This window comes from Coregonus clupeaformis, chromosome 29 (genome assembly GCF_020615455.1).
Source record: "Coregonus clupeaformis isolate EN_2021a chromosome 29, ASM2061545v1, whole genome shotgun sequence".
NCBI lineage: Eukaryota > Metazoa > Chordata > Actinopteri > Salmoniformes > Salmonidae > Coregonus > Coregonus clupeaformis.
Window position 1 is genome coordinate 24894348 of NC_059220.1, and position 25425 is coordinate 24919772.

A 25425-nucleotide genomic window follows, 5' to 3' on the forward strand; every position below is an offset into this window, starting at 1 on the left:
AGTATGTAACATAAATGATGTCTAAAATAGTTTGCTGTAATGTAATAGATCACTTTGAGCAATAATTTGTCATAATTTTTGCTTGAAAGTCACCTTGGTAAATGTTCTTTGAAGTATCATAATTAATTAGAATAACATATCACTCTTGAGAAAGTGTCTTATGTTATTGTTATGTATATACATTCTGATCAGGCTTTGAAGTCCATGTTTGTCTGTGTTGTCTGATCCAACCACTGGTTTTATTGATGATTGTCATAAGACACATAGTTCTGTGGGTATTTCTGCTTAGGTTGGCCAAAGCCATAAAGTGAAGCCAGGTGTAACTGTGGCCAATGGCTATAGAGATTCCCAGTTTATCTTCATATTTATTTACAAGCAGCATTTTGCATTGCTATGCCCCACGGGTCCAAAAGGGTGCATCTGGTTTGGGGGTCATCTCTTTAGTAAACTTGCCAGATTCACATCTGTTGACCAAAAAAAGCCTCATTCCCATAGATCAAGAGCAACGGAAGGCCAGATGTACCCCAGCCGGGCTGATAAGACAGACAGACAGGCAGGCGGGCTGCATGTGGACATGTCTGCACAACCTGCTGCTGTCAAGACACACACACACTTCTTAATGCACTTCTCATCTTCCACTGTGTTTTACTGTAAAGCCCCACACTGCTCCACACATTTATTCCATGATAAAATATTAACTGTGGAATCCTCCTTTTGCCAGAGCCAGGTTTAGAAATTATCATTAAATTAACTTATACATGTACAGTGTCTTCAAAAGCATTCATACCCCTTGACTTATTCCACATGTTGTTTTTTCAGCCTGAATTCAACATGGATTAAATATGTTTTTTCTCACCTTTCTACACACAATACCCCATAATGACAAAGTGAAAACATGTTTTAAGAAATTTTAGCAGAAATATCTAATTTACATAAGTATTCACACCCCTCTGCTATAACACTCCAAATTGAGGTCAGGTGCTTCCAATTTACTTCGATAATCCTTGAGATGTCACTACAACCTGTGGCCAATTCAATTGTTTGGACATGATTAAGAATGAAACACACCTGTCTATATAAGGTCCCACAGTTGACAGTGCAAGTCAGAGCAGAAACTATACCATGAAGTCCAAGGAACTGGCTGTAGATTGTGATGAGGCATATATCTGGGGAAGCGTATAGAGTGTTGAAAGTTTCCAACAGCACAATGGTCTCCATCATTGGGAAATTGAAAAAATATAGAACTACCCAGAATCTGCCTAGAGCTGGCCGTCCAACCGGGCAAGAAGGACCTTGGTCAGGGAGGTGTATATAGAACTACCCAGAATCTGTGGTCCTCTGTAGCTCAGCTGGTAGAGCACGGTGCTTGTAACGCCAAGGTAGTGGGTTCGATCCCCGGGACCACCCATACACAAAAATGTATGCACGCATGACTGTAAGTCGCTTTGGATAAAAGCGTCTGCTAAATGGCATATTATTATTATATTATTATAGGTGACCACTCTGACAGAACTACAGAGTTCCTTGGCTGAGATGGGAGAACCTGCCAGAAGGACAACATTCTCTACAGTACTTCACCAATCTGGGCTTTATGGGAGAGTAGCCAGACGGAAGCCACTCCTGAGAAAAAGGCACATGACAGCACGCCTGGAGTTTGCAAAAAGGCACGTGAAAGACTATGATAGCATAAGGCAAAAGATTCTGTGGTCTGATGAGACAAAAATGTAACTCTTTGGTCTGAATGCAAAGTGCTATGTCTGGAGAAAACTAGGCACAGCTCTTCACCCATCTAACACCATCCCTACCGTGAAGCATGGTGGTAGCAGCATCATGCTATGGGGATGCTTTTCAGTGTCAGGGACTTGGAGACTGGTAAGGATAGAGGGAACAATGAATGGAGCCAAATACAGGCAAATGCTTGATGAGAACCTGCTTCAGTGCAAATGGGGCGAAGATTTACGTTCCAACAGTACAATGACCCCAAGCATACAGCTAAAGCAACGCTGGAATGGCTTCAGAACAAGAATGTGAAAGTCCTTGAGTGGCCCAGTCAAAGCCCAGACTTGAATCCCTTTGAAAATCTGTGTAAAGACTAGAAGATCTTTGTTCACCGCCGCTCCCCATTTAACTTAAGAATGGGAGAAAATCCCCAAATCCAGATGTGCAAAGCTGATACAGACATACCCAAGACAACTCAAAGCTGTAATCGCCGCAAAAGGTGTTTCTACAAAGTATTGACTCAGGGGTGTGAATACTTAAGTAAATTAGAGTTCTGTGTTTCATTTTCAATACATTTACAAAAGATTCTAAACATGTTTTCACTTTGTCATTCTGGGGTATTGTGTGTAGATGGGTGAGAAAAAAATATATTTCATCCGTTTTGAATTCAGACTGTAACACAACAAAATGTGGAATAAGTCAAGGGGTATGAATACTTTCTGAATATTGGCCAACATTCATTCACAATCACAATTCAGTTTTAAACAAAAGCATGAATGAATATTTCACCAGCAAACCAGTCATTCATGAAATGAGCCAGGAATGATAAGCAGTGGGACCACAGTCCACCTTGATTACCAATTATTGCCAAAAAAAGGGAAGCTGAACATCGGATTACTGGAATTCCTCTGATTTGTATCGTAAATAGCCAAAGAAACATGTTTCCAAAATAGCAAAACCTCCGGCAAGCCAAACTGAATCAAATGAGGAAGAAGTAAAAGGTCACCTTATTAGGTGGAAAGAGTTTTACTTTACTGATTGATTGTCACTACTGTACCAGAATTGGACTCCAGTATTTTATAAATGAAAATAATCTCTCTCTTGTTCTACTGGTGCTTCACCTAGATATCCCACTGTAATCTATGTACTGTGATATTCAAAGTAAGATTCACAGCAGGCATCTCACAGTGAACATTATCTGGGCTTCAGTATCACACAAAGTTGATCTGAGTCAACTGACCATTCAGATCTCCCATTAGTAGTGTTTATTTTTGGTTGGTTAGGAGGTTTAATCCTCACATATCAAAGTTGCCATTTAAATCCTGACCAACAGGTGTTTACACACTGAGTTTGGCACGTCATGATCACAAGACGGACTTCCACCGGCCATAGAGAGAGGGCTAGCCCTTGGCATTCACACCGCCCGGGTCACTATGCATCAGTGTTATTAGGGTTGCGATGGCTTCTCCTCCTGACATGGTCTCTTTGTTAATTGGATTAATGACATGGTCTGCTGAACACAAACTGAATTTAGGACTGAATGCAGAATGCCTCTCACAGGAGGGAGAATCCCCACAGTGCATACTATGTCTCGCTGACCATCTCACCCCAGCACACTGAGTTTACCCAGTGCCATGGCACAAAGACTTATCGATATCTTCTGCAGTTGAATTCATACTTGCTGCACCTACTGTAGTGAAGACCAAATGGTACATGGAATGTATGTGAACATGCAATAAGTATAATCAGACATGAAATAATGGCTCTTGGTTTAAATCCTTAGCGGTCTTTAGGGGGCAGATGAAAGGTGCATCATTCAGGAAGAGAAAGAAAGTTGTTTTCAGCCTCTCAAGCAGCCAGTGATTGACAGAGTGAAATGCGGTAGAAAGGAGTTTCTTTTTGATTGCCTTCCAGCTTTCTTTGGCCTGCTGTGCTGCTCAGGGCCCCATCCAACCCTAAAATAACTATTCATGCAGAAAGTCTGCCTGTGTCTCTTTCATTCCCCCCTTCCTCGCTATTTCTCTCCTTTTCCAAACAAAAATGTCCTGCATGTAGAATGTTTCTTTAATTCCATCATATCCTCACGGCTGTTAGGGCTAGATTCAAGCCTTCCAGTGCAGACAGATTTGGAGACACCATTAGGAATGATGTATGTTTTGTTTCAGGCTGTGCTGCCCAAAATCAGAATGACGTACTTTGTAGTTACCTCATCCTATATAACATAACCTACAGAGGTGTCATGTCCATAGGAGGCACAGGGGCACATGCCCCCTCAGATTTGTCCTGTTATTTTAATTTTTTTTAATGAACATGATTAGCCACTTAACATTTTTATGAAGTTGGCTTTAGCTAGCCCAGATAGGTTCCCAATCTCCAAACATCATATCTAGCTACCAAGAAGCCATTGCAGGCTTAATTAGAGCAGCTAGCTTGTCTAACTATCTTAGCTGGCATGTCTGCTGGTAAGGTTGGTAGACTTTAGAAAAGCAAGCAATAACTAAATGTACTGAATAAGACTCACATTCCTTTCAATATTTTACCCAGATTTGAGCAGAGATGCAGAGAAGCATATTTCATTTCTTTAAAAAAAGAAACACCAGTCAGGAGGATACAGAAAGCTCAAGAGGTATGCTTATACAGTTGAAGTCGGAAGTTTACATACACCTTAGTCAAATACATTTAAACTCAGTTTTTCACAATTCCTGACATTTATCCTAGTAAAAATTCCCTGTCTTAGGTCAGTTAGGATCACCACTTTATTTTAAGAATGTGAAATGTCAGAATAATAGTAGAGAGAATGATTTATTTCAGCTTTTATTTCTTTCATCACATTCCCAGTGGGTCAGAAGTTTACATACACTCAATTAGTATTTGGTAGCATTGCCTTTTAATTATTTAACTTGGGTCAAACGTTTCGTGTAGCCTTCCACAAGCTTCCCAAAATAAGTTGGGTGAATTTTGGCCCATTCCTCCTGACAGAGCTGGTGTAACTGAGTCAGGTTTGTAGGCCTCCTTGTTCGCACACGCTTTTTCAGTTCTGCCCACACATTTTCTATAGGATTGAGGTCAGGGCTTTGTGATGGCCACTCCAATACCTTGACTTTGTTGTCCTTAAGCCATTTTGCCACAACTTTGGAAATATGCTTGGGGTCATTGTCCATTTGGAAGACCCATTTGCGACCAAGCTTTAACTTCCTGACTGATGTCTTGAGATGTTGCTTCAATAAATCCACATAATGTTCCTTCCTCATGATGCCATCTATTTTGTGAAGTGCACCAGTCCCTCCTGCAGCAAAGCACCCCCACAGCATGATGCTGCCACCCCCGTGCTTCACGGTTGGGGTGGTGTTCTTCGGCTTGCAAGCTGCCCCCTTTTTCCTCCAAACATAATGATGGTCATTATGGCCAAACAGTTCTATTTTTGTTTCATCAGACCAGAGGACATTTCTCCAAAAAGTACTATCTTTGTCCCCATGTGCAGTTGCAAACCGTAGTCTGGCTTTTTTATGCCGGTTTTGGAGTAGTGGCTTCTTCCTTGCGGAGTGGCCTTTCAGTTTATGTCGATATAGGACTCGTTTTACTGTGGATATAGATACTTTTGTACCTGTTTCCTCCAGCACCTTCACAAGGTCCTTTGCTGTTGTTCTGGGATTGATTTGCACTTTTCGCATCAAAGTACGTTCATCTCTAGGAGACAGAACGCGTCTCTTTCCTGAGCGGTATGATGGCTGCGTGGTCCCATGGTGTTTATACTTGTGTACTATTGTTTGTACAGATGAACGTGGTACCTTCAGGCATTTGGAAATTGCTCCCAAGGATGAACCAGACTTGTGGAGGTCTACAATTATTTTTCAGAGGTCTTGGCTGATTTCTTTTGATTTTCCCATGATGTCAAGCAAAGAGGCACTGAGTTTGAAGGCAGGCCTTGAAATAAATCCACAGGTAATAATAATATGCCATTTAGCAGACGCTTTTATCCAAAGCGACTTACAGTCATGTGTGCATACATTTTTACGTATGGGTGGTCTTGGGGATTGAACCCACTACCCTGGCATTACAAGCGCCATGCTCTACCAATTGAGCTACAGAGGACCACAGAGGTACACCTCCAATTGACTCAAATGATGTCAATTAGCCTATCAGAAGCTTCTAAAGCCATGACATCATTTTCTGCAATTTTCCAAGCTGTTTAAAGGCACAGTCAACTTAGTGTATGTAAACTTCTGACCCACTGGAATTGTGATACAGTGAAGTATAAGTAAAATAATCTGTCTGTAAACAATTGTTGGAAAAATTACTTGTGTCATGCACAAAGTAGATGTCCTAACTGACTTGCCAAAACGATAGTTTGTTAACAAGAAATGTGTGGAGTGGTTGAAAAACGAGTTTTAATGACTCCAACCTAAGTGTATTTAAACTTCCGACTTCAACTGTATATGAAGAAAAACATTTATATATTATTTTACATAGAATGAAGCATAATGATTTTGGCTTTAGATTTCAGGAAAAAGTGGTTTCAGGTGTTTGAAAAATGCTGAATTCTCCAATTTACGGCCTAGCCCACATACAAACCCCCCCAGACATCCTCACGTACTTTTTGCCCCCTCAAATTTTTCAGGGTAAATGATGCCCCTGATAACATGGGCCTATGTACCATCCTACTGAAACCACATACCTGCCTGGATCTCTCATTGGGGACCTGTCATGAAGCTTTCATTTGGGGCCCTGTCAACTCAGGGGGAGTGAGTTCAGGTTGACCATACCTTGGTGTAAAACAGAGTCCACCTTTAATATGCTTTCCTCTCACATAAACATGTGTCCACCAGCTGGTAAAGTAAAGCATCAAGGACATACATGTGTGAGCATTTTGGAAAAGTATTTTGGCTTGTGGTGCTTTTTTGTATATTTATTTTATTTTGCTCCATTTACATTTACAGTAATTTAGCAGACGCTGTTATCCAGAGCGACTTACAGTTAGTGAGTGCATACATTTTTCATACTGGCCCCCCGTGGGAATCGAACCCACAACCCTGGCTTTGCAAGCACCATGCTCTACCAACTGAGCTACAGGAGGCATTAGGCATGCATTGCTACAGTCCAAACGCTGTTCATGATTTAGTGTGAAGTCTGTCTTTGCATTCAACCACTATCATTGACAGTGTTCCATTGCCTCCATGGCTGTTGGCCAGTTGCTCATCCTTATCAAAACCATATCTGCTTGTCAACCAAGTCACCTGTCATTTTCATTGGGAGAAAATATTTAAATGTTCCATTCAAATGTTTGAAGAGCATACACTGCTAAATGCATTAGCTGTATGGAGGAGTTAGATATCAGGCTTGAAGGACATTATGAGCCAATATACTGTTGAAAATGTATTTGCCATGTATTGTCATCTAGCATCACACATGCATAGAGTTTAGCCTGAAATCTCTTGGAAAGAAAAGTGCATTAGGCATAAACAGTTAACAGTTAAAAATAGGGCATGCTGATAAGGATCAAATCTGCCTAGAAACGTGGCTTGTTTCTTTACAGGACCAGTGGAAGGTATTTAAACCGCTGGCCTCTCTAGTGACGTTGTTCAGTCAGGGGTGAAGTAATTGCTACACAGACAGCCGTGTAGGCCGTCCCTGCTTTACAGGCGCACTGCGGATTAGCAGGGGGTTACACAGTTCACCGTTCAGGGGCATAACTCTCCCTGGCAGTCTGGATGGTTTTATGGGCTATTAGACAGATCCTGTAATCAATACACACACCATGTTCACACAGCCCTATCATTACCCACACACTGGGATGGACTCTCCCCAAACCAGGAGGCCTGCCTTCTCCTCACCAGCTGTTGTCTGTCTGGAGGTGGCAATCAGGTTCTGTTTGTGCCTCCTCTGGCCACATGTTTTTCTAATTGCTACCATGGACCACAACATAGCTAGAATGAGTTACTGCATTGGCTGTGGATGAGGAGGTGAAAGGTTTGTTTTTCTGTTTGCGCGTTGGTTTTGGTTGGCAAGCCCCTGTTGATGTAGGGCCACTGGAGAGGGAAGTAGAACGCTGCTTCTCTGCTCAAGCCATGGGGATGTCTGACGGGTCTAATACATTGTTCAATGACATTTGTCTGTTTCTGTTTCTTTGAGCGTGATGTAACTGGTGTCGTGATGCAAGGAGAGAGTGGATCTGTCAGAGATCTCTTAACAGAGAGACTGTAGAGAACTTTGCAAGACTTTGCTTGATTGACATGGTTACATACAGTACAACACCAAACAGTAAACACTCCCCACATCTCTCTACCCCATAGCCTTATGGACATATGGAAACTGTTGTGATGTTATCCCCTGGAGAATGGAGTCTAAATTACACAAACAGTAGTGGGCACACGCCCCCAGATATCCCCCCAGCAGATTGCTCATTAAAGGCTGAAGGAGGGAGCCTGTGGGTGGAGAGGCACAGTATAGCATGGCTAAAAGTAATGTACACAATGTCATGGGTCAGCCTCAGGTTACCTAAATCCCCCCGCCAACTTGATGTGGATGGAGAGAGAGTGAATGCCCAAACTACTGTATTAGGTTGAAAAACCGCACTGTGACAGAAAAAGTGAAAAGATATGAAAGGGGCACCTCCATTTTCTGAAATATTACCCCTTAAGGATTTACCATAAAGGGAAAATACCAGAAAGTACCACAGAACTACCACAAAGGACCAGTCATCAGTCAGTCCTGAGCTGAGCTCCTTCACTTCTACTGCTGGTAATGATTAGGCTTCTAGATGGTAGAGGGTGACAGAGATTATTCATAACGTCTGTTTTTCTGGATTATATATTGGGCAATGGACAGTGACAATCTCTTTTTTTTTTATGATATATTGAGCAATGGACAGTGACAATCTCTTAGGGAGGTTGATTGATGGTACAGAAATGTGTAAATGCTCACTTTAGAAAACAATATAACCTGTGCTATTGAATAACATAAATAATCTGATCAAGATCAGGGGTGCTGAAATACCAGTGTACCACAATTCTGCAATGTTACTTATTTGGTAGAAAACATTTTAGACACAATTTCACTCTCCAGAGCTTGGCCTACCGTTTAACTCTCTTAAAATACATCCGTTCAGTAGCAGAATACAATGGTATTTTCCTAAGTCTGTCCAACTTTGGATAATGATGAAAATGTGGTTTAATAAAACCTCCTGGGAGCAGGTTTTTTGTTGTAATGGAGAAGGTGAGAGTGTGTGGTAAAGCTAGGGCCACGTGTTATGGCTTCTCTCTGATATCCCACACATGGCTCAGTGTTCCAGAGTTTAGCATGTTTCCATTCTTAACTTTGAACGGACATTCTTCCATACATTTCCATATATTTTGAAAATCCAACTCAAAACACAAACATTATTATCCCCCACCCCCTCTTCCAGTGTTCTAGTTATGTTTGAAAGGGCCCTGGGTGGTGAGCTCTTTAGTTATTTGTATTCTTTTGTACAAAGAGAGCCTGAATCCTAATCTGTAGAACGGCTCACTGGCTATAAATCTCTTAATGGCACATAATCTCCTCCAACCGTAGAGAGAGGGGTACCCAAGATTATCATGATTCCGTTCTCATTATTGATATCACTTTTTTTTTAAGCACCAATATCAAGTTAGCGGAGGTAGTATTTTTTACCTGTGAAAGAAAATGGAGACAATTTTATGTCAGATATTTGGTTTCGAATTGCCTGTGCTGAATGAGAGGATTGTAAAAGTTTGATGGGTTGTATTACTGTGAGGTGGAGAGAGGGGGGCAAATCTCTAGTGAATAGTAGTGGACTGGAGACAGCCACTCTGTTGGAAATGAGAGCCCGGCCCCATACAGTGGATGGGGGCTGATGCCTGCTGCCTTCCTCTGTAGTAAAGGCTTCCCTCAGTCCCACACAGGGGCTTAGTAGGCAACTCAGGCCTGCTGTGCTGTGGGAGCTAAGAATGCTATTTACCCAAATAAAGGCACTGGCTTATTTTAATATACACACTTTAGTATGCTCACCACTAATTCAATCAAAAATTCATACAGTACAATATATTCAAATATGCTCTGCTTTTTCAGAATGGGCTTTATGGTCTATTTTACAGGATGACTGATAGTGTAGTTTGGCCACAGAGTGAATGTTGTTTGTAAGGCAGGGATGCTGGAGTAGACCTCAGCTGTCATGGATTTGTTCAGGACTGTTATCCCTCTGACATTCCTCCCTTCTCCCTTCCTGAAGACTGTCCTCAAATAACTTGAACTTGAGATTGGTTTTAAGGACAGAACTTGGACTGAATTTCACATTCATACAGTTATTGCCCCAAAATACAGTGCATTCAGGAAGTATTCAGACCCCTTACCTTTTCCCACATTTTGTTACGTTACAGCCTTGTTCTAAAATGGATTAGATTAAAATGTTTCCTCATCAATCCACACACACTACCCCATAAAGACAAAGCGAAAACAGGTTTTTAGACATTTTTGCAAATGTATTAAAAATAAAAAGCGGAAATACCTTATTTACATAAGTATTCAGACCCTTTGCTATGAGACTGGAAATTGAGCTCAGGTGCATCCTGTTACCATTGATCATCCTTGAGACGTTTCTACAACTTGATTGGAGTCCACCTGTGGTCAATTCAATTGATTGGACATGATTTGGAAAGGCACACACCTGTCTATATAAGGTCCCACAGTTGACAGTGCAAGTCAGAGCAAAAACCAAGCCTTGAGGTCAAAGGAATTGTCCGTAGAACTCAGAGACAGGATTGTGTCGAGGCACAGATCTGGGGAAGGGTACCAAAACATGTCTGCAGCATTGAAGGTCCCCAAGAACACAGTGGCCTCCATCATTCTTAAATGGAAGAAGTTTGGAACCACCTAGACTCTTCCTAGAGCCCGGCCAAACTGAGCAATCGGGGGAGAATGGCCTTGGTCAGGGAGGTGACCAAGAACCCAATGGTCACTCTGACAGAGCTCCAGAGTTCCTCTGTGGAGATGGGAGAACCTTCCAGAAGGACAACCATCTCTGCAGCACTCCACCAATCAGGCCTTTATGGTAGAGTGGCCAGACGGAGCCACTCCTCAGTAAAAGGCACATGACAGCCTGCTTGGAGTTTGCCAAAAGGCACCTAAAGGACTCTCAGACCATGAGAAACAAGATTCTCTGGTCTGATGAAACCAAGATTGAACTCTTTGGCCTGAATGCCAAGCATCACGTCTGGAGGAAACATGGCACCATCCCTAATGTGAAGCATGGTGGTGGCAGCATCATGCTGTGGGGATGTTTTTCAGCGGCAGGGACTGGGAGACTGGTCAGGATCGAGGAAAAGATGAACGGAGCAAAGTACAGAGAGATCCTTGATGAAAACCTGCTCCAGAGTGCTCAGGACCTCAGACTGGGGCGAAAGTCCACCTTCCAACAGGACAACGACCCTAAGCTGTGTGCTTAGGACTTGAACCCGATCGAACATCTCTGGAGAGACCTGAAAATAGCTGTGCAGCGACACTACCCGTCCAACCTGACAGAGCTTGAGAGGATCTGCAGAAAAGAATGGGAGAAAGTCCCCAAATACAGGTGTGCCAAGCTTGTAGCGTCATACACAAAAATACTCGAGGCTGTAATCGCTGCCAAAGGTGCTTTAACAAAGTACTGAGTAAAGGGTCTGAATACTTACGTAAATGTGATATTTCAGTTTATTTGTAATAAATTAGCAAAAAAAAAAATTTAAACTGTTTTTGCTTTTTCATTATAGGGTATTGTGTGTAGATTGATGAGGGGGAAAAAAACAATTTCATCAATTTTAGAATAAGGTTGTAACATAACAAAACGTGGAAAAAGTCAAGGGGTCTTAATTCTTTCCGAATGCACTGTATATATGGGCAATTCCACGTTAACAGAATGATGCTGACAAACAATTAACACAGAACATTTTGCAGAAACACATCTACTTGAACAGCGCAGATGCAATGTTTGTTAACAGGATGACTGCACAAACAGCACAAACCGTCATTCTGTTACCAAACTATGCATCTGCACTGTTCTTCACGTATGTTTTTGTTATGTTTTCTGTGTAAATTGTTAAATGTAGTCCTTGTGCATAGAGTTGCCTGGTTTGTTTAACTTTGCAATCATTGTGTTTTGTTTGACATACATTTTAAAGTGAAAAATCTGAGTCTAAGCATCATTCTGTTACTGTAGAATTGCCCATATGAGATGTTTGAACTGAGTCACAAAATAAAGCTCATGAATGTGATTAATGCACAGTATCTTGCATGGAGACTTGGAGTGTATGCTTCCATCGCATGACAAGTTCCAATAATGCCCACGTTTATGCACTTTTCAGATGACTGGCTCTGGATTCTGTCTCTTCAGATTGGTCATTCAGCCTCAGTCATAATTAAGCACAACAATGACCCTGCCAGGAATGTTTCCCATTTCTATTAGTGTTTCAAAGAAAAATCGTATTTTATTATTATTCCCCAATGCAATAATTAAACCACATATTTGTGAAATGGACGGAATGTGAGGCAATTAGTTTTAATGATGTGCAAGACAAATCTGCACGACAGCAATTACTGCGACAAAGTGTTCAACAGCCAGGCAGCCAGACAGGCAGGCCAGCCCCATGCAGCAGGCCGGACCCAGGGAAGAGGGACAGACAGTGATACTGCAGCAGGCCAGACCCAGGGAAGAGAGACAGACAGTGACACTGCAGCAGCCAGGCTTGTGTGGAGCTCTAGTCAGAGTCAAAAGGACCAGGGTCAGTGCCCACTGCCCAGCCAAGCCCATTGTCAATGAATGGAACACATGTTTGGTGCCACATTGTGTCACTTTAATGACTGCTATTGGGCGACAGAGCTGAAGAGGGTCACATATTCAGGGTCACATACACAGACTCTGACATGTACCAACCATACAGATTGTTGTTTAGGCCATTTTATAGGCCAGTTACACAAATTGATAAGTGAGTACAGTTGAAGTCAGAAGTTTACATACACCTTAGTCAAATACATTTAAACTCAGTTTTTCACAATTCCTGATATTTAATCCTAGTAAAAATTCTCTGTCTTAGGTCAGTTAGGATCACCACTTTATTTTAAGAATGTGAAATGTCAGAATAATAGTAGAGAGAATGATTTATTTCAGCTTTTATTTCTTTCATCACATTCCCAGTGGGTCAGAAGTTTACATACACTCAATTAGTATTTGGTAGCATTGCCTTTTAATTCTTTAACTTGGGTCAAACGTTTCGGGTAGCCTTCCACAAGCTTCCCAAAATAAGTTGGGTGAATTTTGGCCCATTCCTCCTGACAGAGCTGGTGTAACTGAGTCAGGTTTGTAGGCCTCCTTGCTCGCACATGCTTTTTCAGTTCTGCCCACACATTTTCTACAGGATTGAGGTCAGGGATTTGTGATGGCCACTCCAATACCTTGACTTTGTTGTCCTTAAGCCATTTTGCCACAACTTTGGAAGTATGCTTGGGGTCATTGTCCATTTGGAAGACCCATTTGCGACCAAGCTTTAACTTCCTGACTGATGTCTTGAGATTTTGCTTCAATATATCCACATAATTTTCCTTCCTCATGATGCCATCTATTTTGTGAAGTGCACCAGTCCCTCCTGCAGCAAAGCACCCCCACAGCATGATGCTGCCACCCCCGTACTTCACGGTTGGGATGGTGTTCTTCGGCTTGCAAGCATTCCCCTTTTTCCTCCAAACATAACAATGGTCATTATGGCCAAACAGTTATATTTTTGTTTAATCAGACCAGAGGACATTTCTCCAAAAAGTACGATCTTTGTCCCCATGTGCAGTTGCAAACCGTAGTCTGGCTTTTTTATGGCGGTTTTGGAGCAGTGGCTTCTTCCTTGCTGAGCGGCCTTTCAGGTTACGTCGATAACTATAGGACTTGTTTTACTGAGGATATAGATACTTTTGTACCTGTTTTCTCCAGCATCTTCACAAGGTCCTTTGCTGTTGTTCTGGGATCGATTTGCACTTTTCGCACCAAAGTACGTTCATCTCTAGGAGACAGAACGCATCTCCTTCCTGAGCGGTATGACGGCTGCGTGGTCCCATGGTGTTTATACTTGCGTACTATTGTTTGTACAGATGAACGTGGTACCTTCAGGCGTTTGGAAATTGCTCCCAAGGATGAACCAGACTTGTGGAGATCGACAAAAAAAAATCTGAGGTCTGCTGATTTCTTTTGATTTTCCCATGATGTCAAGCAAAGAGGCACTGAGTTTGAAGGTAGGCCTTGAAATACATCCACAGGTCCACCTCCAATTGACTCAAATGATGTCAATTAGCCTATCAGAAGCTTCTAAAGCCATGACATCATTTTCTGGAATTTTCCAAGCTGTTTAAAGGCACAGTCAACTTAGTGTATGTAAACTTCTGACCCACTGGAATTGTGATACAATGAATTATAAGTGAAATAATATGTCTGTAAACAATTGTTGGAAAAATTACTTGTGTCATGCACAAAGTAGATGACCTAACCGACTTACCAAAACATAGTTTGTTAACAAGAAATGTGTGGAGTGGTTGAAAAACGAGTTTTAATGACTCCAACATAAGTGTATTTAAACTTCCGACTTCAACTGTATATGTAATTGTTCCAATTTAGATGGTACAGTGTCAATGGTTGGGTGCGGTGGGGTGGGGTCGGGAGTGGGGGCCACTCATTTACTGAACTCTCCCTCATAATCTCAACAGACTATTGGGACTGTTTGATCCTCAAAGTCTTCCCCAAACCCTTGTAATCTTTGAGGTTGAACAAGGCTGTGGCTCCAGGCCAACCTCAAGTCTAGTTAGTGGATGATATATTTAACTCCTTGCCAAATAGAAACCAAGCTATTCTTATTTTTTCCCATGGTGGAAACTGGAAAACTTGGATCACATACCAAGTGATATGAGTCCACACTCCACAAGCACATTTCCCTGACTGTGTACACTTCATCAGATAGGGGTATATTTTCCCCCAAAGCAGTTCAAACTAAATGCTCTAGCGATTTTGTTGGGTTTAATAGAATAAACTTCACAATAAACCACATGAATATGGTCAAGGACTATTATTTAATTTCAAATTTGTTCCCTTTTGTCATCAAGTTGCAATGATTGACTATAATGCATACTCTCTCAATTAACATATATACATCATGTCATAAGAAAGTTGTGGTGCTGAATTCAAAACCATGCGGTGCTAGTTTGCTGCCTTTTCATGGCAATTTTATGTCTATTGTTAGGATACAATTAGAGGGAGCAAGAGAACAAAAGACTGAAGCCAAGCTGTTTGCTACACAGTAGAATAATTATGTTCCTCGGTGTGGCAGCCAAGGACTCAGTCTTCCTCATGCTATAGAGGACACCTAGGAGGTCCATTCTCCTCTCACACCAGACAAACTGGTCCCCATGTCTGAACAGTAACGGGAAACCTACAGCAGGTAGACCATGCAGCCAGTGGGGCCCTTAGCTACCAGCTCTCCTCACAGTGCCAGAAACAGTGGAAGCCTTCCTGCCTGCGATCTGTCAGTATCCACGGCATCTGTGTCAATAGCATTCCACCACTGTTGACGGAGCACTGCTGTTTGCTTTAGCCACCAGAGAGTAGCGACCTGATTTAGTGTTTGAGGACACTGTCATAAATTCTGCAGTGCCATCCAGTACATACATTTGTGTCACAAGATGGAGTGGTTGTTTGCTTTAAATGGCATGCCACATACCTTTGAATAGTGTTCAAGTAGCTGGAGTGAGGTGCAGGGAGGGGCCAGGGTTGGCCGTGTGCGGATTGTTTTGCCATGACCATGAAATTACCTCAACGCTCACTGTATTTGCAGACAATTGATAAATATTGTCTATACATTAATCTTTGACCAGACAAGGAAAACAGATTGGTTTGTTTTTCAAATATAGGAGTATCTGCGAGCACGAGCCATGCACATATGAAATGTGAGGCATTTACAGTCAGACTCCAGTTAGGCTCCAAGTCGGCCAGTGGAATCTAGTTTCCCATTTGCTAATTTTTTATGTGCTTCTTTTATGACCCTTTTAAGCTGTTTGTCTTTATAACGGCAATGGCACACATTGGATTTGGAATAAGTAATGAAAGGTATTTCTAGGAAAACTGCTGAGCATTGGAGCGCCAGCAGCATTAAGCACTGCCAAGGAGCTGAAGTAAAGAAATCTGAGAAATGGGATAAGGGTTAAATGTAAGCGATCACATACATTAAGACTAAACAGGTCAGTTATGGGCTCAGGTGAAATTGAACATGACATTCCCTCCAGGCTCTGTACTATAAGGAAACCAGAGTAAAAGCAAGGGCAGAGACACACAACTAATCTGCCCTTGATTGAATCACATAAAGTAAAGCCAGGCCAGTGCTGAGATAATGTAGGCCATGTCTGGAGCTGCTCCTTTATGTGAAAGGCCACATGTTCTAACATGACACCGCTAATGATCTCCCTCCGTCTTTCTCTCTCTCCCCACTGCAGCCGATTGCCAGCCCCCCTGCCAGAACCGCGGCTCCTGCAGTAGGCCCCACACCTGTGTGTGCCGCTCGGGGTTCCAGGGGGCCCGCTGCGAGGAGGCAGCCCCAGAGCAGGTGTACATCCACACCAGAGGGTCTCTGAGGCGCATCCAGCCAGGCACCAACCCCTTCCAGAGAGAGCAGCCCAGGAGGAGACCTACAGAGAGGCAGGCCATAGACAACCCCAGCCCCAGGGCCCAGACCCCCAGACCTGCTACCACCAGACAGCCTCTCCAACCTGTGTAAGTCACCGCTGCACTGTAGCCACTTCCTGCCGGAGTATTTAGACATTTAAAGATGGTTACTCACTGACCTTTACACACTAACCTAATTTACCTCTGTTTAGCTAGAGGAACAATGTGTTTTCCCAACAGAAGCAAGGGGAGAAATGTAAATTATATTTTGATTGTTTGTGTTCAACATGCTTTATGCTTTAAACATACTTTAAGAGGAAAGGAAAGGAAAGTAAGGGAAAGGAAAGGGGGATACCTAGTCAGTTGTACAACTGAATGCATTCAACTGAAATGTAGGAGCTCAGTAGACACTGAATATGGAATACTGGACTTTTACCCAAGTTTCAGTTTTTGATGAGATGCATACATTCAGGATCTTTAACACACTAAATAATGGGGTGACAGTCAAATATCCGTGGTTTCCAATCCAAGAGTACAGTAGGCCTTTGAAGTGCAAATCAATACTGATTTTCTGGCGCTAGATCACTGACATTTGAGATTTTTGTAATATAATCGCTGAGTTCAGAAGAGGATTTAAACCTCCAATGCCATTTCTTTTGATCTATGATGGCAGTCTGACATGTGGGCATGGCAACCCTGCGGCGCTATGAAATGTTTTTGGCCCGGTGTCATGGCACACTGATATACATCTTCATTTGAACATGGAATTCGTTTCACAGTCAAACTTGGACTCAATTGTAGATTCTGCGGTTTATTCTGGAAAAACGCTGCGGTTTAAGCTCATGTAAAAATGATTTATGCCTCTAAGCTCCTCATTTCTGCAGTAAGACAACATTATTATTTAGCATCTAATCAAAATCAGCCTTATTCTGACAGGAGCAGGCAGAGGAAAGAGAAAGACAATGTACTGTTCTCACCACCATGGGTTACGCTACTACAACAGTCACCTAGACCAGTGCTGCCCAACCCTCTTCCTGGAGATCTACTGTCCTGTAGGTTTTCAGTCCAACCCTAATTTAGCATATCTGATTCAGCTAGTTAAGGTCTTGTTGAGCAGCTAATAAGTAGAATCAGGTGTGTTAAATTAGGGTTGGTCTGAAAACCTACTGGACGGTAGAGGGTTGGGCAGCCCTGACCTAGACAGTGTAATAAATGCTGTCATGAGAAGCAAGTGCAATTATATTCTTTATGATGTGTATGTACAACATACGGCATGTACAGAACATAAGTTCTTTATCCTGGTATGCATTATGATTTGTGTTTGTCATTGGGTTGAATCAAAGCAGATTAGCGGGTCCATATGTTAAATGTTGAATACTTCATTCTTAATGCTGTGTAAACAACTTAGCATGTCTTTCCTTCTCCACCATTAAAAAGAGCTGCTCCATATTAACTCCTCAGGGGGTTAAGAAGCCATGGTTAAAAAAACATGAAGTTCAACATGTAGAATGAAAGAAAACAACATCTGATTTGCCACATAGGAACGCCACAGTAACGTTTGCCATTTGCTATGAAAATAGAAACCTGATTTGAATGAATAATGTATTTTCTTTGGGTTTGTGTAACAGTATAAAAATGTCAATTTGTTAATTGGACTAGACTAACAATGACTACCGATGCACATAGCGTGACAACTGGTCAGACTAGGCCATCTCACTAAATATTCAGCTATTCTCCAAAGACCATTAATCAGACCAGAGAATGGCATCAGACTTTTGGCTTCGACAGCATTCTATTTGTGTCGCAATAATTCTGGAAATGATACTCAAGAGCATTTATGCTCAAAATTATTAAATTTTTTCTCGACTGTTTGCTTAAGTACGTTGTTAAGCTTGAAGGTCACTGCCAAATCTTCTGATTATGGTCGTATGATGGTTTGAACCGTATTTCCGACTGAGGGTGTTGAAAGGTGATGCTTGTTTGTGTCTATGACTGTGCAGGCAGATTTTTTGTTATGTATGGGAAAAGTTTATCTTGTCAAACGCTTCTCTGCCTTGGATGAGAGCCCAATGGTTTTCTAATCCTCCTGCAGTTGTATTAAGTGCCATAATTTGTTTGAGCACTGAGGTCACCCTTCGTTTTCAGCCAAAGTGTCATCTGGGTAATATCGTTCTCTGAAATCTCTGCAGTGTATTCGATTACAGTTGACGTTTATGGTCCAGTACGTTATAATTGCGAGAACTGAGAGTGCCTTTTGCAGTTATGTCACATTGTATTTCTGTTGGTGTTATGGAATTATACTGGCAAAACCGCTCTGATGCCTGTAGTAGCTTGAAGTAACCCAAGTAAATGTTTTGGCAGATGTTTTCCTAACAGTTTTTTTATTTTTTCACTTGTATTGTTTCTTAGTCACAATAAATCTTTAGTTTGTAATCAATACAAGGCGTGTGTTAGAAGTGCACAGTTGCTATGCATATGCTTGCTTTGATATTGACTTAGTGGACATATTTGCAGCCTGAGTCACAGATCTGGAACAAATAAGAGAGCAAAGCTGCATATTTGACATTACAAGAGGCAGACACCATTACTGATTCACACACAACCTGGCAGCTTGATCTCTCTTGTCTCTAATGGAGCTGACTAACACGTCTCAGCAGGTGCTGTTAATCTGAAGATGAGCCATTTCCTATTCCACAACACAAGCCTGGCCAGAGCCTGTCCAACCATTCAAATGAACGCTTGTGGACGCGCTGGCAAACACAGACATTTAGAAAAAAAATGGGGTTGTGAAGCCAGAAACAGGCCCAAACTATGAGCAGTATAGAAAACAGTGTGTGTGTGGACATTTGGAAAATATTATTCACATAACCCACTCGGAGAGTGGCAGGCTCACGTCTCTGTATTTTCAGGCTAGTAGAGCGCTTCTTCTCAGAAGATGTTTGTGTAATGTACTGTATGTGTGGGTCCAGTTCTAGTGAGCAACATTCTCCATTCAGGCATGGTTGTAACCCAAAGGTGGAAAAAGTTTACTCCTGGAGCGGTAGTGGACCCAGGTCTTTGTCTCAGATATCAGATTTTGGTTGTGCTGTGGCCAGAGGCGCGGGAGCAATGTGAGGTCAGTGAGAGAGTGCAGAGCAGTGCCAAGCTCAAATTAACGAGTGAGGAGAGCAGTCTCGGCACAGATTAGAACGTCCTGCTGGTTTTACCCCCTCTCTTCTCCTCCAGCCGGGGAGAAATGGCCACTCTAAACAACAGCCCCAGACCTCTGCCTCTGCCCCTGCCTCCGCTGCCTCTACTCTCCTGCCTCCAGCCTGTCCAGGCCTTTCCTGTTCTCCCTAAGAGGGAAGGTGTGAGGTATGTCTCCGTCTGGGAAACAGGTTTGGGTTGTTACGCCAGTAGCACCTTGTTACCTCTATTGCCTGTTGGGTCGCGCCAAGAAAACGGAGGCATTCTGTAGCAGCTCCAAGCAGAGCTGGGCTTAAGGTGGGCCAAGTTGGCCGGCAGTGATAAGGGCATGAGGGGTCGCCTGGCCGACGTGGAGCGGTCTGGGAGTCCAGACAGCCTGCTCTCCAGACCTGCCAGTTGGCCTCCTGCGGTAATGAAATCACCCTGTGTGCACTGTGTCAGCAGCAGATGGGGAAAGCATACTGTCTGCTGTATTTTGTGAAGTGGTTTGTCAACACTTGGGAATATCGGGACGGTTTGTAAGACATTCCAGTAAAACAGGTGTAGACTTTTGCTGTGTTTAACTCAATTTACAGTAGGCCTGTGCAGAGTACTCTGAGGCCAAACACAGGCCTTTTAGATCATTCATCAAATGGTAAAGAAAGTGTGTTCATAATGTTTGCAGATAAATCATAAATCAGGATCATGAGAACTTACTGTGTCCACCCTGACCCTACTCCCACTCTAGTCCCCTACACTCCCACTGTCCTGCCCTACATTCCCACTGTCCTCCCCTACATTCCCACTGTCCTCCCCTACACTCCCACTGTCCTGCCCTACATTCCTACTGTCCTCCCCTACATTCCCACTGTCCTCACCTACATTCCCACTGTCCTCCCCTAGATTCCCACTGTCCTCCCCTACATTCCCACTGTCCTGCCCTACATTCCCACTGTCCTCCCCTACATTCCCACTGTCCTCCCCTACATTCCCACTGTCCTCCCCTACATTCCCACTGTCCTCCCCTACATTCCCACTGTCCTCCCCTACACTCCCACTGTCCTGCCCTACATTCCTACTGTCCTCCCCTACATTCCCACTGTCCTCCCCTACATTCCCACTGTCCTCCCCTAGATTCCCACTGTCCTCCCCTACATTCCCACTGTCCTGCCTTACATTCCCACTGTCCTCCCCTACATTCCCACTGTCCTCCCCTACATTCCCACTGTCCTCCCCTACATTCCCACTGTCCTCCCCTACATTCCCACTGTCCTCCCCTACATTCCCACTTGCCTCCCCTACATTCCCACTGTCCTCCCCTACATTCCCACTGTCCTCCCCTACATTCCCACTGTCCTGCCCTACATTTCCACTATCCTCCCCTACATTCCCACTGTCCTCCCCTACATTCCCACTTGCCTCCCCTACATTCCCACTGTCCTCCCCTACATTCCCACTCCTTCCCTACATTCCCACTGTCCTCCCCTACATTCCCACTGTCCTCCCCTACATTCCCACTATCCTCCCCTACATTCCCACTGTCCTCCCCTACATTCCCACTGTCCTCCCCTACATTCCCACTGTCCTCCCCTACATTCCCACTGTCCTCCTCTACATTCCCACTGTCATCCCCTACACTCCCACTGTACTGCCCAACACTCCCACCCTCCAACCTACTCCCCTTTATTACGACCCTTCATCTATAGTGAACTGTGCGGACCTCCCAAGGTCTGGCCAGGTCTAACGGCAGGCTAGAGATTGCCAGGTCTCTGGGCCACACTTCAGAATGAGTACATCCTTACGCAGCTGCCCCAAAAATTATCCATTATGCCCCCTTTGCCGTCCCTCGTCCGCCCCGTTCGTCACCCCTGCAGTGGGATTCGACAGAGGTTCAGCGTAACACAGGCTTTCCTGTGGGGGGCTTTGCTCAGCTTAAGTAGTGAAACGTCCTTCCCTGCCAGCATGATATCCTGGTGGTCACAGCCAGTCTGTCAGCCCGTTTTATGAGGGTCAGGGCCAGCCATGAACCACTCCAGTCCAGGCTGGATCGGTGGATCGGTGATAAAGCTGGATCAGTGATACAGTTCGGCATGGAGGACACAGTCACTGCCTCCGCTGGGTCCTTCCTCTCTCGTTCTCTGACATCAGGCCTCCACAGGAAACGGGGCCAGGCCAAGGGCAGAGCAGGATGTGAATGCAGCATGCACTGTCATTTGTCAAAAGGTGAGTTCTCTATGTGCTCCATGGTTACATAATCAAACATGGAGAGAGGAGGAGGAGGAGGAACCTGGATTCTACTGTAGGACTCTGCACAGCAGCAACTTCCCAACTAACGGTCTCTCCACTTGTGCTAGCTTAACTGGACTAATTTAAATGTATGTGCTAACTGCAGGTTGCATTGTTGGAGCAGGTATTGGTTTCTCAGCCAAAGCTTCATGATCATTTACTCCACAAACACAATGGTGACCTTGCTGTGAGTCCATGCAAAGATGTTTCTCTTAATGGTCAGGAGGCGGGATTAATGCAGGATAATAAAGGTCCTCTCATTTTGACTGCAGCATGTCAGCAAATATAATAAGAGTTTTCCCCTATTCATCTAAGGCAAACATACTTATACAGTGGGGAGAACAAGTATTTGATACACTGCCGATTTTGCAGGTTTTCCTACTTACAAAGCATGTAGAGGTCTGTAATTTTTATCATAGGTACACTTCAAATGTGAGAGACGGAATCTAAAACAAAAATCCAGAAAATCACATTGTATGATTTTGAAGTAATTAATTTCCATTTTATTGCATGACATAAGTATTTGATCACCTACCAACCAGTAAGAATTCCGGCTCTCACCGACCTGTTAGTTTTTCTTTAAGAAGCCCTCCTGTTCTCCACTCATTACCTGTATTAACTGCACCTGTTTGAACTCGTTACCTGTATAAAAGACACCTGTCCACACACTCAATCAAACAGACTCCAACCTCTCCACAATGGCCAAGACCAGAGAGCTGTTTAAGGACATCAGGGATAAAATTGTAGACCTGCACAAGGCTGGGATGGGCTACAGGATAATAGGCAAGCAGCTTGGTGAGAAGGCAACAACTGTTGGCGCAATTATTAGAAAATGGAAGAAGTTCAAGATGACGGTCAATCACCCTCGGTCTGGGGCTCCATGCAAGATCTCACCTCGTGGGGCATCAATGATCATGAGGAAGGTGAGGGATCAGCCCAGAACTACACGGCAGGACCTGGTCAATGACCTGAAGAGAGCTGGGACCACAGTCTCAAAGAAAACCATTAGTAACACACTACGCCGTCATGGATTAAAATCCTGCAGCGCACGCAAGGTCCCCCTGCTCAAGCCAGCGCACATCCAGGCCCGTCTGACGTTTGCCAATGACCATCTGGATGATCCAGAGGAGGAATGGGAGAAGGTCATGTGGTCTGATAAGACAAAAATAGAGCTTTTTGGTCTAAACTCCACTCGCTGTGTTTGGAGGAAGAAGAAGGATGAGTACAACCCCAAGAACACCATCCCAACCTTGAAGCATGGAGGTGGAAACATCATTCTTTGGGGATGCTTTTCTGCAAAGGGGACAGGACGACTGCACCGTATTCAGGGGAGGATGGATGGGGCCATGTATCTTGGCCAACTACCTCCTTCCCTCAGTAAGAGCATTGAAGATGGGTCGTGGTTGGGTCTTCCAGCATGACAACGACCCGAAACACACAGCCAGGGCAACTAAGGAGTGGCTCCGTAAGAAGCATCTCAAGGTCCTGGAGTGGCCTAGCCAGTCTCCAGACCTGAACCCAATAGAAAATCTTTGGAGGGAGCTGAAAGTCCGTATTGCCCAGCGACAGCCCCGAAACCTGAAGGATCTGGAGAAGGTCTTTATGGAGGAGTGGGCCAAAATCCCTGCTGCAGTGTGTGCAAACCTGGTCAAGACCTACAGGAAACGTATGATCTCTGTAATTGCAAACAAAGGTTTCTGTACCAAATATTAAGTTCTGCTTTTCTGATGTATCAAATACTTATGTCATGCAATAAAATGGAAATTAATTACTTAAAAATCGTACAATGTGACTTTCTGGATTTTTGTTTTACATTCCGTCTCTCACAGTTGAAGTGTACCTATGATAAAAATGACAGACCTCTACATGCTTTGTACGTAGGAAAACCTGCAAAATCGGCAGTGTATCAAATACTTGTTCTCCCCACTGTAGGTTTCAGCTTTCATCTGTGTCTGGCGTTAGCTAGTAACTGGCTAGCTAGGTCTTCAGCATGGAACAAAATGGTTGCCCAAAACTCAAGACGCAGTTGTCATGTCATTACATCAAGACACATGACAAACGGGAGATCCATGCAAACTTCTTCACATCATTGACGGTCATGATATATGAACATTGTCTGGCTGTCAATATATATATTTATTGAAATGTACCCAGACCTCACCCTGTAAAGTTTCAACTGTAATTGTCCAAGTTGAACCAGCTACCTAGATTGATAAACAGTGCTGACAATTCCTTTTTTTATATATTATATATATATTTTTTACACCAAATACAAACATACACATACCAACAACAACTTACAGACACACACAAACATCGACTACATCTCCTCTGCCCATACCCGCATGCTCACACCTCCATCCATAGTGCCTGTATTATTGTATGCCACATGGCCTTAAATTGTACTAATTAGTTTTTCTCGGTCGCCCATGCTATTTCAATATCTCAATAATAAATCATTAGATTTTCCCATTGTGTTAATGATGGCGGATTAATTGATTTCCAAGTTTTTATTATACTTTTTTTCAAGATGAGTGATGAGAAGATAATCGTCCAGCCCATTGGGTCTTACTACTTCCCCATATGCCATGTCTTGAAATATGCAGACAGACGGATTAAAAGTAAGTTTACATTGTAATACTTCTGACTGCCAACTTTTTAGCTCTGCACATAACTTTTGGACTTTAGCATTCCCAGAAAGCATGGGTTATGTAATCATTGTTAGTTTTACACTTAAGACATGACTGCCGTTGTGCTGTAGGATTTGTGAATTGTGTCTCTTTTATAGTTTATACTTGATTAAGCGTACATTTTTGTTAGCTGTAATTTCATTAGTTATGCTCCAACTTTCCCTCCATCTTGTGCCAACATCAGTTCTTTTTAAGTCTTGGTTCCAATAGTTTATATTTTTTTCTAAGAGACTGTCAGTTGGATAGGCTCTCTACAAGGTTTTGTATATCTTACCTATCATATGAACATCCTTTTCTGACTCAAATATGATTCCCTCAAGGTTGCTCTGAACTCAAAAATATTTCAAATTGAAATTCTGTGAAATGTAACTTTTATGTCCAAAATTACTTTTTAATTCTATCATGGAAATATATATATTTCCTGTTATCAAGTCATTTACAGTTTCTATGCCTTTAGTATTCCATGTGGACCAATTTATCTGTGAATTCTGAAAAGCTATCCAAAGATTGTTCCATAAGGTTGTGTTTTTAGGGAGTGATATTGGTTCTTGTAGAATACATTTCATTTTCTTTCATACAGTGCATTCGGAAAGTATTCAGACCCCTTCACTTTTTCCACATTTTGTTATGTTACAGCCTTATTCTAAAAATGTTTATTTATTTTTTATATCTCATCAATCTACCCACAATACCCCAAAATGACAAATCAAAAAAAGTATTCAAACCCTTTACTCAGTACTTTGTTGAAGCACCTTTGGCAGCAATTACAGCCTCAAGTCTTCTTGGGTATGATGCTACAAGCTTGGCACACCTGTATTTGGGGAGTTTTTCCCATTCTTCTCTGTATATCCTCTCAAGCTTTGTCAGGGTGGATGGGGAGCATCGACGGCACAGCTATTTTCAGGTCTC

The 25425-nt window shown here is 43.0% G+C and overlaps 1 protein-coding gene across 1 annotated transcript in view; it reads left to right on the forward strand.

Annotated features, from left to right (window-relative positions):
• Positions 1-25425, forward strand: part of LOC121544919 (latent-transforming growth factor beta-binding protein 2-like) — a 180786-nt gene that overhangs the window by 18375 nt on the left and 136986 nt on the right. Inside the window, 1 exon segment of the mRNA XM_041855169.2 lies at positions 16207-16483. Within this exon segment, the coding sequence (XP_041711103.2) occupies positions 16207-16483 (277 nt within the window).